The sequence below is a fragment of the Pelodiscus sinensis genome, chromosome 6, assembly GCF_049634645.1.
Source record: "Pelodiscus sinensis isolate JC-2024 chromosome 6, ASM4963464v1, whole genome shotgun sequence".
In the NCBI taxonomy this organism is placed as follows: Eukaryota; Metazoa; Chordata; order Testudines; family Trionychidae; genus Pelodiscus; species Pelodiscus sinensis.
In genome coordinates, this window is record NC_134716.1 from 20,143,139 (window position 1) to 20,162,664 (window position 19,526).

The 19,526-nt window shown below is 44.1% G+C and overlaps 1 protein-coding gene across 10 annotated transcripts in view; it reads right to left on the reverse strand.

Moving 5' to 3' along the window:
• Positions 1–19,526, reverse strand: part of ADAMTSL1 (ADAMTS like 1) — a 707,788-nt gene that overhangs the window by 230,580 nt on the left and 457,682 nt on the right. For all 10 annotated transcript variants that reach the window (XR_012904618.1, XM_075931513.1, XM_075931510.1 and 7 more), the window contains one exon: positions 10,371–10,416. Coding sequence is in view for 9 of the 10 variants with exons in the window: in XM_075931513.1 (XP_075787628.1) it covers positions 10,371–10,416 (46 nt within the window). In the remaining variant the exon portion in view is untranslated. The remainder of the gene's footprint in view (positions 1–10,370; positions 10,417–19,526) is intronic.

Here is a 19,526-nt window from a genome sequence, read left to right on the forward strand (position 1 = left end):
TGAGAAAGCGGACCTTCCTGCAGCTGTGCACCTGGCTCACCCCCGCGCTGCAGAGAGCCACCACCCGGCTGCGGGCACCCATCCCCGTGAAGAAGAGGGTCACCATCGTGCTCTGGAAGCTGGCCACACCGGACAGCTACCGCTCGGTGGCCCAGCAGTTTGGGGTGGGAAGATCAACCGTCAGAGTGATCGTCGTGGAGGTAAGTCCCAGGGGGAGTGGGATGGGGGGAGGGTGCTGCACTCCAGGCCCAGGGACAGCCAAGACTCCCAGATGGGTCGCCCAGGGGTTTGGGCCGCCCCTCCCTTGCACAGGCCCGGTGGGGGGGGGCGTGCGGCGAGGGGGGCCCTGGTGTGTGTGTGTGTGTGTGTGTGTGTGTGTGTGTGTGTGTGTGTGTGCGTGTGTGTGAGGACAGAGGGAATCAAGGAGGGGCCCAAGGGAGCGCACACTCATCCCTGCCATATGTGATGTGTTCCCTTGTGTTTCTCTGCACCCTTCTGCAGGTTGTCCACACCATCAACGACGTCCTGCTCCCGCGAATCATCTGCCTGCGCTACGTGGATGATACCATGGCCGGCTTCGCTGCCCTCGGGTTCCCCAATTGTGGGGGAGCCCTGGACCCCACCCACATCCCCATACGGGTCCCGGAGTATCGAGCAGGCCATTTCATGAACCGAAAGGGGTACTGCTCCATCGTTCTGCAGGCCCTCGTGGACCACAGGGGCTGCTTCGTGGACATTTATGGGGGCTGGTTCGGCCGGGCACACGACACCCGCATCCTCCGGAACTCAGAACTGTTTCGCAGGTTGGAGGCGGGCACCTACTTCCCCCGGCGGGACTTGACTGTCGGGGATGTGCCTATGCCCATCTGCGTCGTTGGGGATGCGGCCTACCCCCTGATGCCCTGGCTAATGCGGCCCTACACGGGGCAGCCAGACCAGAACCGGGCCCAGTTCAACGACCGCCTCAACCGGGTCCGAAACCCAGTGGAGCTGGCCTTTGGACGTTTAAAGGCCCACTTCCGTTGCTTGCTCACCCGTCTCAAGATGGGTGAGCAGAATGCAACGGAGGTCCTGGCCGCGTGCTGTGTGCTCCACAACATTGTGGAGCGCAGTGGGGAGGCCTTCCTCCCTGCATGGATGGCAGCCGAGGCACAGACCTTGGAACAGCCCGACACAGCTGCCGTCCGCCAGGTGTGCCAGGATGCGGTGCGCATCAGAGAGGCCCTGGTGGACATGTTTGCCCAAGCCCCGTAGTAGGGTCGCCTGGGTCTCCCCAGACTACTCTCACCCGTCCCCTACCCTTCCCCACCCCCTTCCCCTACCCTTCTCCACTCCCTCTCCTTACCTCCCCCCCAATTGTGGGCGTACCATAGTTTTATACAGGGGCAGTAAGATATTCTGGGTCTTATTTTCTATCCCTTTCCTAATAATTCCTAGCATCCTATTTGCCTTTTTGACCGCCGCTGCACTCTGTGTGGAAGTTTTCAGAGAACTGTCCACGATAACTCCAAGATCTCTTTCCTGATTTGTCGTAGCCAAATTAGTCCCCATCATACTGTACGTATAGTTGGGGTTATTTTTCCCGATGTGCATTACTTTACACTTATCCACATTAAATTTAATTTGCCATTTTGTTGCCCAATCACTCAGTTTGGTGAGATCTTTTTGGAGTCCCTCACAGTCTGCTTCTGTCTTGACTATCCTAAACAGTTTGGTATCATCTGCAAACTTTACTACCTCACTGCTTATCCCTTTCTCCAGATCATTTATGAATAAGTTGAAAAGGATTGGTCCCAGGACTGACCCTTGGGGTACACCACTAGTTACCCCTCTCCAATCTGAAAACTGACCATTTATTCCTACCCTTTGTTTCCTGTCTTTTAACCAGTTCTCAATCCAAGAAAGGACCTCCCCTCTTATCCCATGGCCATGTAATTTACACAAGAGCCTTTGGTGAGCGACCTTGTCAAAGGCTTTCTGAAAATCTAAGTATACTATATCTCCTAGATCCCCCTTGTCCGCATGTCTGTTAACCCCTTCAAAGAACTCTAACAGATTAGTAAGACAGGATTTCCCTTTACAGAAACCATGTTGACTTTTGTCCAACAAATTATGTTCTTCTACGTGCTTCACAATTTTATTCTTTACTATTGTTTCGACTAATTTGCCCGGTACTGAAGTTAGACTTACTGGTTTGTAATTGCCAGGATCACCTCTAGAGCCCTTTTTAAATATTGGTGTCACGTTGGCTACCTTCCAGTCATTAGGTACGGAAGGCGATTTAAAGGATAGGTTACAAACCACAGATAATAGCTCAGCAATTTCCCATATAAGTTCTTTTAGAACCCTTGGATGAATGCCATCCGATCTCGGAGATTTGTTAACATTAAGTTTTTCTATTTGTTCCAAAACCTCCTCTAATGACACTTCAATCCGGGACAGTTCCTCAGATTCATCACCCACAAAGGACGGTGCAGATTCAGGAATCTCCCCAACGTCCTCAGCCGTGAAGACTGAAGCAAAGAAATCATTTAGTTTCTCCGCAATGGTTTTATCGTCCTTGATTGCTCCTTCTATAGTTCGATCATCTAGGGGACCCACAGGTTTTTTAGCAGGCTTCCTGCTTCTAATGTACTTAAAAAACATTTTGTTATTTCTTTTTGAGTTTTTGGCTAGCTGTTCCTCAAAATCTTTTATTGCTTTTCTTATTACATGTTTACACTTGATTTGACAGTGTTTATGTTCCTTTCTATTTATCTCACTAGGATTGGATTTCCACTTCTTAAAAGATACCTTTTTGTCCCTCACTGCTTCTTTTACTTGGTGGTTAAGCCACGGTGACTCTTTTTTAAGTCTCTTGCTATGTTTTTTAATTTGGGATATACATTTAAGTTGGGCCTCTATTATGGTGTCTTTAAAAAGTTTCCATGCAGCTTTCAGGGATTTGGCTCTAGTCACTGTGCCTTTTAATTTCTGTTTAACTAACCTCCTCATTTTTGCATAATTCCCCTTTTTGAAATTAAATGCCAGGGTGCTGGACTGCTGAGGTGTTCTTCCCACCACAGGAATGTTGAATGTTATTATATTATGGTCACTATTCCCAATTGGTCCTGTAATGGTTATATCCTGGACCTGATCCTGCACTCCACTCAGGACTAAATCGAGAATTGCCTCTCCCCTTGTGGGTTCCTGCACTAGCTGCTCCAAGAAGCAATCATTTAAGCCATTGAGAAATTTTATCTCTGCTTCTCTTCCTGAGGTGACATGTATCCAGTCAATATGGGGGTAATTAAAATCCCCCATTATTATAGAGTTCTTTATTTTGGTAGCCTCTCTAATCTCCCTCAGCATTTCTATGTCAGTATCGCTGTCCTGGTCAGGTGGTCGGTAATATATCCCTACTGCTAATTTCTTATTATTGGAGCATGGAATTTCTATCCATAGCGATTCTATGGAACATGCTGATTCACTTAATATTTTTATTTCATTTGATTCTACATTATCTTTCACATACAGTGCCACTCCGCCACCCACCCAGCCTGCTCTATCCTTTCTATATATTTTATATCCCGGTATGATTGTGTCCCACAGATTTTCCTCATTCCACCAGGTTTCAGTGATGCCTATTATGTTTATCTCCTCATTTAATACGAGGTACTCTAGTTCACTCATCTTATTAGTCAGACTCCTAGCATTTGTGTACTAGCACTTTAAAACCATGTTTTTAAAGTTAACCTACAAAGTGTCCACTGGGGGCAGCTGAACCAAGGGAGAGCCCGGCCCATCTTGCCTGCCAGCAGACCAAATAAGTAGCCCCCCTGCCCTAAACCCTTTTCCCCCTCCTGGCTCTCAGCTACAAGTGCCAGAGGGAGAAGGCCCCTGATGGCTGGGGGGGGGGGGGGGGGGAGGGAGGGGGAGACCAGTCCCCTGGTAGCTGGGGGAGGGGTTTGGGAGGGAGAGAAAAGGACCCTGGCAGCCACAGCGGGGTGGGGGTGAGAGCAAAGAAAAACCCCATGGAAGCTCAAGGAGGGCTGGGGGAGAGAGAAAAGCCCCATGGCAGCTGGAGCAGGGTGGGGGGAAAAGAAAAGCCCCATGAGATCTGTAGGGAGGTGGGGGAGGGAGAAAAGCCCCATAGCAGCTGGACTGGAGCTGGTGGGGGAAAGAAAAGCCCCATGGCAGCTGAGGGAGGGGAAGCGGGGGGAGAGAAAAGGCTCCAGCAGCTGGGGAGAGAGAGGATTGGGGTGAGAAAAAATGCCCCCTGGCAGCCTAGTGTGTGTGTGGGGAGGGAGTGGGGGAAATGAGATGAAAGGAAATGTCCACAGTTGCCAAAGAGTACCTGGGGGAGGGGGGAAGAAAATGAACTTGGCAGCTGGGGAGGGCAGTTGGGAGGAGAGAAAACGTTCCTGGCAGCTGCGTGGGAAGGGGGGAGGCAAGGGGGGGTGGGGGGAAAGAAAACGTTCCTGACAGCCAGGGTGGTGGGAGCTGGGGAGAGAAAAAGTGCCCCAGGCAGTTGGAGGGGAATCTGGGCGGTGGGGGTGGAAGGGAGAGAAAATGTCCCTAGTGGCAGGGAGAGAGCTGGGGGGGGAGGGGTTTAGAAAATACCCTTGTTGGTTGGGGGAAAAGCTGGTTGTTCCAGGAAAACAGGAAGTGCCTGGAATTTGATAGTTTTCCATAACACGGGGAGGGGCGGGGGTGGGGAAAGAGGAGGGACGGAATCGTCACAGTCACCACTGGGGAGAGCCGTACCACCAATGGAGTGGCCAGCTGAGGATGGGCTCTGCCATCTTGCCATCATCCTAGCCCCAGCTGCCCCCCACAGAACCCACCAGTGACCCCCCCCCACCTTGCACTGCTAGAACACCCAGCATGAATGCTGTGGTCTAGCCTGTGTGCCCCCTTTTCCTCTACCACAGGGAATGCCAGCAGGGCCATCCCTCTTCCCTTCCAAACCCAAGCCTTGGCCTGAGGAGCACCCACTGGGTGCCCCCCTCTATCCTCCCACCCCAAAGGTCAGGCTCCTGGTCAGTCCTGGGGAGCACCTCCCTGCTATCCCATCCCCCACCCCAGGCCCAGGCAGCACCAGCCCGAGGAAGGCCTGTGAGGTACCCCCTTCTCTTAGCCCCCCCCACGCCCTGGTCAGGCCCTAGAGTGCTGGCCCAGGGGAGGACTGTGCAGCCTCCTCCACCCTCTGTGCCTCAGGGCGCACCACCTCAGGGAGTGTCAGCGAGGGAACCCAGCATGGCCCCAACTCCCCCAGCCCTGGCCTGGGCTCCCAACCCAGCCACGGTTCCCAAGCTGTCCCCCCCACAAGCACCCTACCCGCCCCCCCCCCCCCCCCCGCTTCCTTGGCTGGACCTGGGAAGTGCTGGTAAGTCAGCTAGAAGGGCATAAAGGCTTTTCCTCTCCCTGGAGAATCAGAAAGAGCTGCATAGGATGGAAGACTCATTCAAATTAAGTCTCCTTTCTTCTGCTCTTCCCTCCTCATTAAGACTTCTCAGGGCAGGCAAAAGTCCAGAATTAATAAAAAGGCTCCAGAATTAACTTTGCCTAGTGTCACTGTGCTAAGTGGGGAAGGCAGTTCCATGACCATCAGTGTGCAAAGATTTGTGGAATATTTCTGACCAACGGAGTCAATGCAGGATGTCTATAAACTCGGTTCTTCCTGTCAGATCAAGATTGTCTCTATCCCTGCAAAAACTGTCTTTGCTACAAAAATGACTCAAAAGTCCCTTAGGTGTATGAAACATACTATTTTTAAATAAACACCAAAGTTTCATCCTCACCTCTTAAGCACCTAATCCTGATTGCACTATTAAGGCTTCACTCACTCTCTCCTCTCCAAATCTTTTTTTTTTTAAATCTGACCTCTTATTTGCCCCTATTGTAATTCATAAGGTCCATGGAATTCTGCCATATTGAATCCCATTCAAAACACTTTATATTAATCAATGAGCCAGTGGAAAAGATAAGATGAATCCCAGATGTCCCTTGATGGCGATAGGTAGATCAGATTACACTGGAGAAAAGAGGGTCAGGCTTTTAAAAGTTTATTTAGGGGGTGAAATGTAAAAGATCATATCTAGGTTGTTATAAGGTGGAAGTAGTTGTGGAGTCTTTAAAAAGTTTACAGTATAGATACTTGTATATTTTCAGAGGCCAAGAGAGATTTACTGTAGATTGAGCTTTTCCTTTGTTAAAAAAAAAAAAGAGAAAAAAAAGGCTAACTGGGCTATTCTGTATAGCATCTGACATAACAGTTTATTGAATCAGTTCCACGGCTTATGGGAAGAAAAGAGGTGTCTGACAGGACATTTTTCACGTTCCAAACATGCCTAGCATTTACACTGTGCATTCCCACAGGGTTTAGAGAGTGCAAGTGATGCAAGGCACTGTGGGATGCATACCCACAATGCTTTACTCTTTCTGTGGACAAGGAAGCTATAGATGTGCTCATGAATTGTTGCTGCCTGCCCCAGGTTATGTCTATATTTCTATAGACATAACCTGAAATACAAGCAATGAGAGAGGAATCAGCTGCAACAGAGGAGATTTAAAAATTGTCATTGATGGTCATGGAGACTCCACCAAATCTTCCATTGGTTAATTACGTGCACAGTTAAAAATGTATGTGTAATGTATTGAAACAGAGAAGGTCAGATTTAAGGGGAAGTGATTATGGGCGATGCTCACAAGATTTGGTGGTTTGGATTGGACTAATATCCATAGGTTCAATCTTGGGTCTGTATAACTGATCTAAAAGGTATTATAAATGTAGGCATTTTGTAAGATTTCTGCCACAGCTTATTTTCATTTGAGGAAAACACCATAAGTAGAGCCTTATTTGTGGTGTTCAAATGGCTGGGAACATTTTTTTCAATATGTTGTAACATACTGGCATGGTTGTATGGGAAATATGAACCCAACAAGATAGAGTGGCAGATTAGCTCAAGTGCTTATCACTGTATCCAAGAAGCAGTGTGTCAAAAGAAAAAGTATCAGTGACAAATCTGAACATTTTCAACTGTGCAAAACTGTTTGAATTTTGGAGACAGATGTTTGAGTGAGACAAGAAAGCAGTGGAAAGCAAGGTGAAAGGTTGGTGAGGAAGAGGCAGACTGAAAGGGTGAATGAGAGGTTAAATGATGGCCTTAACAGGATCAATAGGAGAGAATATGGTGGCTGAGAGGGAAGAAATGACAATTCACCAGCTCAAAAGAAAAAAAAATCATTTATAATCTGTCCAGAGTACAATATTGCAAATGAATCCAGCTCCAAAATTCCACCCAAAGAGTTACTTTTAAAACTTTTATTTTTCATATGTAAGATGCATAGTTATCAAAACATGTTTTATTGTGTTCAGAATAATTTTCTAAAGAAAACCAACTGAGTTCTCTCCCGCCCCCCCCCCCCCCCACCAGAATTTCTACAATGGTTGGAACCATATTTGGAATCAATATTAATATGTATATAAAGATGTTTCTAAAGTAATTAAGAACCCAAATCATTTTCAGATTCTCTCATTCCTACTTCAGTATTTACACATGTGGCTTCATATTCATACTATTTGTAGTGTCTGATCAATATAAGGCTGGTATGCCAAATCAGATGTATTCCTTTACGAGACTGTTCAAAAGCTTTCTAGATAACAGTGCCAACCTCTCTCACAGACCCCATCTGTGACTGGGTAACAGGTCACTGAAGGAACAGATGCACCTTTTCCCTCTCCTCTCCCTTTTCTCGTTCTACTTTTCCCTCCTGTAATCTAATTTCAGGATGAATTAAAAACAGCTGCGGCAAAAATCCCACAAATGATAATGTCTGTGAAAACGTATTCATTGCCAAACTCCAAGAAGTACACTTCCAGTTCTATAATTTCATCCCCCAAATAAAGCATTTGCTTTTAACATTTATAACTGCCCTTCTCCGGGAGAGAACAGTCATATAAACAAAGGCACGTGAGCTCAGAGAGACTGCTACACTCTGCAGCAAATAAAAAGACTGTATAATTTTATGTCCAGTTATACCATTAGTACAGTAGTTATCCATGCTAATGTAGTGGTAATCTAAGCTTGTGCTTAAGTTGATCTCTGCAAGAATCAGAAAGGAATCTTTCCAAGTGTAAAAATAATGAAGAAGTTCATCCAGGAGAGTGCCTTCTGTTTTCCAGATTTTTCAAAACTGGATATTTGAGATTTTTGAGCAAAAAATGCACATGCAACTATGTGTCTAGGTTCCTGTGCTCTGATACACAAGTACGTTGTAGGGTTATCTAGCCATCTGTATACTGGCTATTGGATTTGTAGACCAATTATTAGATGATAATTGTGCATGCAAATACAGAAAGTATAGTTCAAAAGAAACAGATGACTCTTACTATTCTAAAAGACACTAGTGATGCCCTACTACCACAACTACATAGGGAATACATCTCAACCTGTTAAAATGATTCAAAATGGTAAAAAGGAACACGAAAAACAATTTTACCCACTCTACAGAGGTTATTGGGATTCTTCTTTAAATACATGACTATTTGGGAACTGTTTCTAGTTGATCAAGTATGCTGAGCATTCCAGTGATGTATTAGGACCATCCAGGTGGTGAAAAGTAAGCATGGTGGATGTCTGAGTATAATAAGACCTGAATCTAGAAGGTCCAATTAGGTTTGTTTCTAGTAGTGCTAGTGCTGCAAAAACCTATTTACTGAGAGTAAGTGAAGAAAGGAGCAAAATTCAGCATTGTACCCTAAGTTCATGTTGGAGTTCACACATAAGGGTGGCTGACAGATTTGCTAGTCAGGGGATGGGAGGGCATGGCCTCTAGTGAAAGGGGTGTGGCTTCTGGTAGAAGGGGCAGTGCTAACTTCCCTCTGCCAGCCCTTCAGCATCACCCAGGTAATGCTGCGTGGGACTCTGGTGGTGATTTAAAGGGATGCAGCCACAGTGGTAGCAGCCAGGAGCCATGGGCCCTTTTAAATAACTGAGCCCCAGAGCAGCTGTTCCCTTTGCCCCCCACTCCTCCTCCCTCCAATTGGCAGACATTAGAGGTGAAATTCTGGTCACACTTAAATCAAAACCAAAACTCTCTCTGACTTTAGTGGGGCTTGGATTGGTTAATTGGTGTTGATTAAACAAGGGAATTTTACATTGCTAACATGATAAGAAGTTTGGAGCCAGGCAAAACTAAAGAAGCTTTTACTCTGAAGAGAAACCATTTAGGCCAACAGACCTAAACCTGAACCTAACCAAAAAAAAAATAATCTTCTTAGAAAATAAGCTCAGCAATACCAAAACCAGGGGGTTAATTGACATAAAGCCACAGCTTCTCAGAAGGATGATTCAACTTCAGCAAACCTATGCAGAGTAGGTTCTTAGTGCATTTTGTTTCCCCTCAATGCTTACGGGAACCAAGCAGGCAGGGACAAGAGTTGACATGTACATGGACTTGAAAACCAAACTAAAGCTGCTGGGTTTAATTTTAGGCCTATCAGCCTCAACAGTATCTCTTCCCTTTGTTCCATGTCCTGTTCCATGAAGCTACTGTATGTGGTTTGACTGACACAAATTAACCTTCCTGCCCTCCTCAGTGTCCTGGTGTAGACTAAGTGCCTCTCTGTTGGAAAACGGCCTACAAAGCAGCAGGCAGGCTTCTTTACTGGCTACTCGACTTGTTGTCAGTGAGTGCAGCATATGTCTAGACTGAAGGAAGATTTCAGTGACCCAAAGAATACCCCCAGAGTTGCACAATTTTTGAATGAAGCAGGAGTGAGAGGCAAAAAGGACAATAACTCTTCTTATATGGGGTTGCTAGAGCTATGCAGAAATGACTGATTCTTTGTGAACTGTGCTCTGTGAAAAACACAAACCAAATCAGGCCTCTCCATCTGGCTCCGGGAGGTGTGAAAATGTGTCCAAATACATGACTAGTTTTAATTTCCATTTGTACCAATGAAATTCATGCTGATCTTTGGAATTTTGACAATTCTTGGCATAGTACAAGGGCTCAGTCCTTCAGCCAGAAAAACTCCTATTTAAGTCCTAAGAGTTTTACCATAGTAAGGACTAGTATGGGATGGCCCTTGCTTCACAAAACTAGCTATACAGAATGGTGAATTCATTCCTTGCTTCACAGGCTTGGTCCGTTTTATAAAGGAAGTAAATAATCATGGCTGGATCAATGCTAGTTCTATCATGCCCCAGATTAGCTCTAGAAATGGCAAGATACATACCAGTATTCCCATGACACCAGCATTAGTTTTAAATTGCTATATTATTAGCACTACCATCCAATTTTATTATGCATTTATTTCCCATCATTATATTAATTATAAATAAATGTTGTTAGTAGTGCAATCACAAGTAAGATTCACTTACCACATTGCTGCATGTTCTGTATTTAATGTTTCGCCCTTCACAGCTCCTGTGTCCAAAAAGAAAAATACCCCCACATTAATAATAATACCACAACAATACTTACTGTGTTTTTTACTATATATTGCAACTTTTAATCCAGAGATCTCAAAGCACTTTTACAAACTAGAGTAAGGATCATTATCCTTCTTTCATAGATGGTATCAATATTTCTAGAATTAGTTTCTTTTGCCCATTCCTTCCATTTCTCTAAAACACTTTCCTGATGTGGAACGACTTTCTGGAAGAAGTGCATCAACTTTATAAACAGAGTAAATAAATGCAATTTCAGAAACGGAAAGCCTATACCTGAATTTCATCAGTAATTTTTCACACCTCCTAAGTACACATAAGTGACCTTGCAGCTGTGTGTATCTGGCTGCATAACTATACTTCACAACCACTTCGGCTCAGATCCTAATACTGACACATAGCCCTGGCAGCCAGACCGTACGTGGGGGTATTCCTCATGGGCTAGGAGGAAAGGAATCCTTTCACAATGCCATGGAGGAGCATTGAAGCCGTGCAACCTTCTCAGAGCTTGCCTCATGACTTACATGGGAGGGAGAGGGGATAATGGTATAAAAACAGATCCCCAACCCCACTCCACTCCACTCCCAAATCCATGCTACAGAGCACCTTAGCAGCTGGTAGCTGGGCCCTATGGAACTTAGGGACTTCACACCCTTATGTGGGCTTTGCTAATTTTTTTTCTTCCTCCCACACAGCGGAACTACCCTATCAGGGACTTCTGTGTGTGCAAAAAACAGCTCTAGATCCAGATGTCTTTTCAGCAGTGTGAATCCATAATACAAAAATCCCAGCTCATTGACATCAAGGGGAGTTTGATTGTTGCAGGAGTTCAGAATTAGAACTCTGTAAATAATGGATTTTTCAGTACTAGAAAAATAAAAACATTTCATTTCAACAAAATCAAAATGTTTCACTTTGATGTTTTTCTCATTTTCAAATGCATTGAATTTTAAACATAAAATAATTTTGAAACAAAAATGATTTCAAGCCAGCAAAGTCAGTATATGTTTTGTTTAAACAATTTTTTGAAACAACATTTTGATTAGGGGGGATTTTAAAAAGGTATTTCCTGAGCAAAATGATTCATTGAAGCAGACACACATTTGCAAATATTTCAATGACATCATATCTGCATTTTTGATGAAAAAGCTGAAAAATTTCACCCAGCTCTATTCAGAATATTCAACCGAGAATCTCAGTGAAAAATAGAATGGATAACTCGGCCCATATACTGTTCTTTATCTATAACAGAACAGAATTCTTCTCATTTTTAATATCTCTGCTATTTTTTTCAGATTGAGCACAGTATGCATTCCTTGAGGACTACACTCCTGCCAAGTCCAAAGTTTGAAACACAAACCATTTCTGACTTATGCAAGTACAAGGACAGTATCTGCATGATTTTGAGAATTTTTTTCAAATGGCTGAGAAACTCTTTCCATTCTGAGTTAACTCTAAAGTCACCTCAATAGGTTTTCTTCAACTTAGGGCTGTTGACACTGGTAACTTTTGTCACCAAAACCACCCTTTTGGCAACAAAACCCAGAGAGCATTCACATTGCAACGCTACTACAGTCACGAAAAATGCCCAGTTTTGGTGACAAAAAACTTCCACCTCCGTGAGGGGCTTTTATCCCTCCCTCTCCCCTTACTGTCAATAATCATACAGCATGCACTACTGTGTGTACTATGCCGTCCTACATGGATCACCCCAAAGCTTTTGGTTCTTATCAGTTTGTGGGGTGAAGAATCGGTGCAATCACAACTGCTAAGTGACCTATGGGAATTGGGACAGGTATGGCCACATTTCTTGAGTCCTATGTGAGAAGGAGTATGAGCAAGAAACCCTGTTCTTCAGAGCCAAGATAAAGGAACTCCAGTAGGCATACCAGAAAGGAAGGAGGCTTCCTAGTCACTGTGGGATTTTAGGCTGGCTTCTGCTCCCGGCCTCTGGGGCTGTTTGGTCCAGCAACATCTGTGGCCTTTCTAGACCACGGATGTTGCCAGACCATATAGTCCAGGATTTCAGAGGTTCAACCTGTACTTATTTTCCCTCGGAGTATGTCTACACTTACAGCCTATTTCGGAATAGGGCTGCAAATGTAGGCATTCGGAATTGCAAATCAAGGCCGGGATTTAAATATCCTGCGCTTGATTTGCATCTTCCCGACTGGATGCCATTTTTGAAATTTACAAGCCTGGAATAACTGCCCGCGTCTACACGCGGCAGTGAAACGGGCATTCGAAATAAAGCCCTATTTCGAACTACTGTTATTCCTCCTACAATGAGGTTTAACAGGTAGTTTGAACTAGGGCTTTATTTCCAACGCCCATTTCACTGCCGCGTGTAGACGCGGACAGTTATTCCGGGCTTATAAATTTCAAAAAATGGCACCCGGCCGGGAAGATGCAAATCAAGCGAGGGATATTTAAATCCCGGGCTTGATTTGCAATTCCGAATGCCTACATTTGCAGCCCTATTCCGAAATAGGCTGCAAGTGTAGACATACCCTCAGAGATTCCTTGGCAGGGCTGCCATTTCCCTATGGGCTCCTATGACAGCAGGAACATCTGGCTGTTTAAACTGAGTGCCCAGGCACTGTGCCTCAGTGCTCCACCCACAGGCAAACACATCACCCTTACTCACACAAGTAAGTGGCCATACGGCCACCACCATGGGGATATGATCCTCCATAAGGTCTAGCCTGCCATAGAAACATCTCCCCCTACCTTTCAATCTGCCAAAGGCACATTGAAGAATCATGTGGCATCAGGTTAGCCTGTTTTTGAACCACTTCTTATTGCTGTGCAAGTGCCCTATATAAGGCATCATAAGCCAGGGCTATAAGGGGAAATCTAGACATCCCCCACTATAATGTTCTGGGAAAAAGGTCCCAGCCTGCAACTTTCTGCACAGGCCACTGTTTCTGAAGGTATCTCCATCACACACCTTTCCATACCACTCCACATTCTGTCTGTGAAATGCCCACAGTGATCCACAAGCACCGGAAGCACAATGGAGAAGTATCCTTTCCAATAGATGTACACTGTTGCTTAGTGGGGAGGTGCTATAATGGGACTATGTGAGCCATTGATTGCTCCACCACAGTTTGGAAAGCCCATTTCAGCAAAGCCAGTTACTAGGTCATCAACATTTCCCAGAGTCACATTCCTATGCAACAAAATGAGATGTATTGCCCTGCCCACTTGCAGAAGTGCTGCCCCTCTCCAAAATGATTTGCAACAGGGTGGTAGCAATCAGGAATCACCAGCTTCCACAAATGGTGTAGCACTGGAATTGGAATTTTGTAACTAATAAGTCAGTTGTAATAAATGTATGTTCTAGCAAAAGGTTTGGATTAAACTTAAATACAAGATGTAGGTCTCAGACAGGCCAGGTAGCTTTGTTAACTTAGCTCCAGCTCTGTTTGATGTTAGCATGTTAAAGTGAAGTGATGGAATATTGGAATACATAGTGATGTTAATGTTAGATAAGGCCTTGCAGTAGATAGAAAGAAGTTTAATGTTGAAAGACTTTGTAACGTTGTTAAAGTGACTAGAAGTACCCTTTGTATCATGCTGCAGTTCTGTAAATGCATTGTTTGTGTGAATGAGAGAGAGAATGTTTTAGGAGAGATAAGTGTGAAGGTCACTGCATGCTCAAATGGTCGGAGGAGGGACTGGAAACTCAGAAGCAACAAATAATAATCAACTAAGTGAAAGCGCACTGAAGACACAGACTACTGGGGCACACTGTCAAATCCTGAAGCAAGTGGCAAACACCCCTTGATAGGGAACCAATCACAACTTTTGTCACAAGGATAACACTCCTGAGGGGTCATCAATCTATGACTGAGAGAACAACTTCTTCCCCTGAGGGAAGTCAAATATATGAAATGACTGTGAGAACAACTTCTTCCCGATAAGCACATGTCATAGGAAGATTGATGGTGATGCTGAATGGCTGTTTAAGACCTGATGAGGCAAAATGCATAGACTTGCATGGGAGGAAAATCCTATAAAAAATGGGGTGTCTTGTATGGTTCTTTGGGTTCTGTTCTGCTAAGATCAAGACCAAGAGGAGCAGCAGTCTGGACTGACATGAACCAGGCTCCTTCCTCATACCCGACCTATCTGGCCAATAGGTCGGGCCGAGCAACAGACTGGTAAGTATTCCGTCAGCAGGATGCGTGTGTGTGTAAATGCATATGCTATTTTGTTATATTGTCAATAAATGTGGCTTGTTGTCTTATCCACCTGAAAAAGGTCCCGTGCACTTCTTTTAAGCATAACAATGGCAACACAATTCTCTAGCTTCAGAACAGCCGTTTCAACATTTTCTTAAACAAAACATGATGACTTTGCTGGCTCGAAATCATTCAGGTGTCGTTGCACCGCAGTTCAGCAGCCAGCTCAGCACATATCTCCAGGAAGGTTGCTTTACTCATCCAAAAGATCTGTAGACACTGCTCTTCAGCCCATACTGTATGACAATGTGATCCCAACACTCAGTGCTGGTTTCCCTAGCCCAAAAGTGACGCTCTATTATACACAGCTGATCTGTGACAGCCCAATGTAATGGCACTTCACTGCTGTCCCTGTCACTCTTATTGTCATCCGCATCCCAGGCTTCTTCCTCTGATACTAAGTGCATAAGTAGCTCTTCTCTGCTGCAATGCATGATGTCCTAAGCACATTGAACACATTATGGGAGAGAAGTCTTGGATCCATGCTTTCTCACAGCATAGCAAGGACTATCAGTTTCAAATGGGGCAAAAGTAATCCAGAAGCCCTGAGAGAGCTGGGAAGCAAGGTGGTTGCTAACAGGATGTGTTTCTTGTTCCCAAAATGCCTAGCACTTCGTTGCACATTCCCTCAGTGCCTATGTGACACCAGGCACTGTGGGATACATATCCACATAGCTCACCTGTTGACTAAACGAGCAAAGCAAACAGTGTAGCAATGATATGTTGACAGAGTATGGCTGTGTAAACATGATTTGGCGACTATGGCATGTTGATAACACTTTTGTTGCCAAAACTTCCCAGCATAGACATACTTACTCAAACAAACCAGAAAACTCACAACACTTAATTCTCTGTTGCCTTGTACTACGTGTAACCGTTTACACCTAAGCGTTCATCTACACAGCACCCTAAACTTGAAATTGAATACGCAATTTGTACTACACAAATTGTGTATCTTATTTCAAAACTATTTCTTATTTCTACACAGTGCCAAATTTTGAAATAACGCGCTATTTTGAGCCATTCCTTATTCCTTGTTCAACAAGGTTTACCAGGATGATGAAATAGTGTGCCCATTATTTCGAAAAATAGCAGTTTGTGTAGACACGGGGTAGCCATGCAGTGTAGACATACCCTAAGTAAGTGCAAAATGCTACCAGATAAGAATGGTAGCTTTATCACTTCATTGCACTGTGTGAATGACTGCACATAGTGCTAACAAATGGAGTAAAAAAACCCATTCGATCCTGCCAGCGTAAGTGATAAGAATATAAGACAGCGTATAGTAGACAAATTCAGGGCAGGCTTTGCAACAAAAACTTTCAGACCCTTATCAGAGCAACTGATTTGAGAGGCCTGAAATATACCTTATACATTAATGCCATGCAAACCAGCAAACATCTCTATTTTACACAGGCCTGCTGTTATTGCAGTTTCAATTACTATAACTTATGAACCTCAGAACTGATGAGCAGCCATGGAAATATAAATTTCTTTGAGAGAAGCCTCAATCACTGTTTCTTCATATTGTCTTATCTAAAAATCAAGAATGTCATTCACGTTCATTCTCTGTATTTGGTGGAAATACAAAGCACTGTGATTAGCCAACTGCCCCACCCCAGACATATTTTCCTCCCACTTTCACTCCTTTGGCTAGTAGCTGTGCACATCTGAACAAACGTGCAGATCTGCATGGAACTAGAGTCACTATGACTCATAACAACCATGATTCAGTCTTGCAAAATCCTACTTAGCCACTTGCCTCAGCTACGTAATTTTTCTCCATTATCAGCTGCCATAGTGGTCAAGAGCAGACAGGCAGATTTTGAGCAGCACAGGGGAAGATCTCAGATAAACTTAAACATGAATGAGACCTCTGCAGTCATTAAAATTATATTCAAAATGGTGTGGACTTCAGCAACCTCAAAACTGAAAAAGACAATGCTAGTAATTCTTGTACTTTAAACACTAGGCTGTATCTAGACTGCAGGCTTTTTTCGAAAAAAGTAGCCTTTTTTCGAAAAAACTTCACCTGTGTCTAGACTACAGCCACGTTCTTTCGAAATTAAATCGAAATAACGTGGCTTTTCTTTCAACGGCGGTACTCCTAATTTCACGAGGAATAATGCCTTTTTTTGAAAGTGCTCTTTCAAAAAATGGCGCTATGTAATGCAAGCTGTGCTTTTTCGAAAGAGAGCATCCAGACTGCCTGGGTGCTCTCTTTCAAAAAAGCGGCTTGCTTTTTTGAAAGTACTGGTTGCAGTGTAGACGCTCTATTTCAAAAGAGGCTTTTTCGAATGTATCTTTCGAAAAAGCCTCTTTTGAAAGAGGCTTGCAGTCTAGACGTAGCCTAAGTCATGGCTCTGAATTTGAAATAGGTGATGTTAGAGAACCATTTAATTTAGTTTGATAGAAACTTTTTGTGTTTGAATCACACTAATATTTGTGTCAATTCCTCATCTAGCGAGTGTCAAAAACAGATGCTGTGCCCAGTGTGGCCACCTTGCAGTAAACTTCAACACAAAACGGCTGGACAGGGATAGTGTCTCTAGCCTGTTTGTCAGGAACCTGGGAATGGGTGACGGGGAGGGATTGCTTGATGATTCCCTGTTCTGTTCATTCCCTCTGGGGCACTGGCACGGGCCACTATTAAAAAGACAGGATACTGGGCTAGATGGACCTTTGGTCTGACCCAGTATGGCAGTTCTTATGTTCTTATGAAAGCTGGTATGGTGGGATGAGGAAGCATTACTCTAATACAGGAGAAAACATCTGGTGGCACAGAACCAGTGTAACAGCAACTTGACTCTCCTGCCATTCCCCTAATGTCTACTGACAAAAAGGCACTGGGAAATTCTTATGCGCCAATAACTACCTGCATAACTCTTATAGTGGGAATTGAGCCCCGTGTCAGGAAAGTGCCTGATACCAGGCTCCCACAGCCTTTTAAAGTGACAGTACCGCACTGAGCCTGGGATCAGCTGGGGATTAGTCGATTAGTCAATTACCCACAATCCCTGCTCCATCCCTGCATTGTTTAGGGAGATGGCTGGCAAGCTCCCATGGCCTCTAATATTTCAGGGAAGTTTGAGCATGCCACCTCCTTCCCTACCCTTGGGGGGGCAGATGTTAGGCATGCCCCTTGCACCTCATATGGGCAACATTTCAGCCTGCTCTTTCCCCACAATGAGGTCCTGAATTCCCTTGTTTAAACTGTTCCTTGATATCAAGCCACCTTTTATGAGATCCCCCGTCTCACTCATCTCATACGTACCTTCTCTTTCCTTTCTCCCTGTTATACAGATTTCCTACTCCTCTTCCATGTACATTTCATCTGCTTCCCCCATTTGTGTTCATCCCCTACTCTTTGCTGCTTCCTGTTTCTCTGCTCCTTTTTCACCTGTCCAGCCACACAGGGCAGCTACTCAGGGCCCTGCTATGGATCCCACATGATTGTAGCAGTGAGGCATGTGGCAAGAAGCCAGTGGGAACTAGAAAGATAAGCAACTTCTGCAGCCAATAGCACACACTTGAAAGTGTCAGTGGTCCTGGCTAGTGTAAGGCAGGACTGCAAAGGAAACGTCTATCCAGCTCTAAGTCAGCAAAACAATGTGGTAGCTAACCAGGACCCCAAACCTCAAGAGAATGCAAGAAAAAAAGGGACTACTGACAAGAATGACACCCCAGGGGAAGAGAACTCAAGTCATAATCACGTCTTTCCTCCTAGGAACAAGTATGGAAACAGATCAGAAACTCATGTCCTTCACTGTGTCCCCCTTCTTCTCAGCAAGGAGTAAGGAAACAAAGTGAGTGGCTCATTTCTATCATCATATTCCTTTTCAGAGTCATGAAACTAAAAGAGGCCAGGCCCAGGCTCTAAAAATCAAGGTGAAAATGTGTTTTTTAATAACCTATACAGTGTGTGTAAAACATGCTGTTAATATGCTCAAAATGAGAAATCGTACAAAGAATTTACAATTTAGCAATGAGTTTAGAAGACTAAAAACTTCGGCTCGACTCCCACACTTTGTCCCATGAAACATCAGAAAAGTAATGGGAATAGTTAACTGTATATCAAAAAAGTGGGCAGGGATAGACAAGCCAAAATGCCCTGGCAAATTCTGAAACAAATCTTATGAATATTTTTCTGTAGCAGTAACAAAATAAACAACCAGAAGGCAAAATGCCAACTTCACTCGCTGCAGTCAGCAAACTGGCTAGGAAAATCAAAACACAAGTCATAAGTTTCAGGTTGCCAAAGGCCCATATGTGGGAAACCGAGTAGTGAGAGCAAGACTAGAAGCAGTAATGCAGGAGACGTAAAATAATTAGAAATTAATACTTGGGCATAAATATCATTTTCCACAATCTCAATGTTATGGAATCAGCATTTCTGGTGTAAATAATTTATCATAATTAAAATGAAACAAACACTGGTCCTGTCTGTGATGGCGGTAAACTGGGGTTTAAAAGGGAGATTGCATGCCAAACTCTATTCTGTGTTACACGGATGTAAATCTACTGAAGTTGACTGAATTTTTCTGGATTGACCCCAATATGACAGAATGCAAAATAAGACCCTGTATTGTAACAAGGGAGACATTGTTAAACAGGGTAAAAAGAAAGAAAGAAATTACTTTAACTAAATATAGAACTAAACCAAAATGAAGATGTGAACACCTTGAGACCTTGTGGGTATTTGAAAATTGCAAAGGCACATGTTAACAATCTGCTTTTTAAAAAACTACTGAGGGTCTTTTTACAATTTGACGTTAATGTAAGGAAAATATTTCTTTCTTGGTGTATGCCCTTTCATAGTTAGGAGCTGATTGACTTAGAT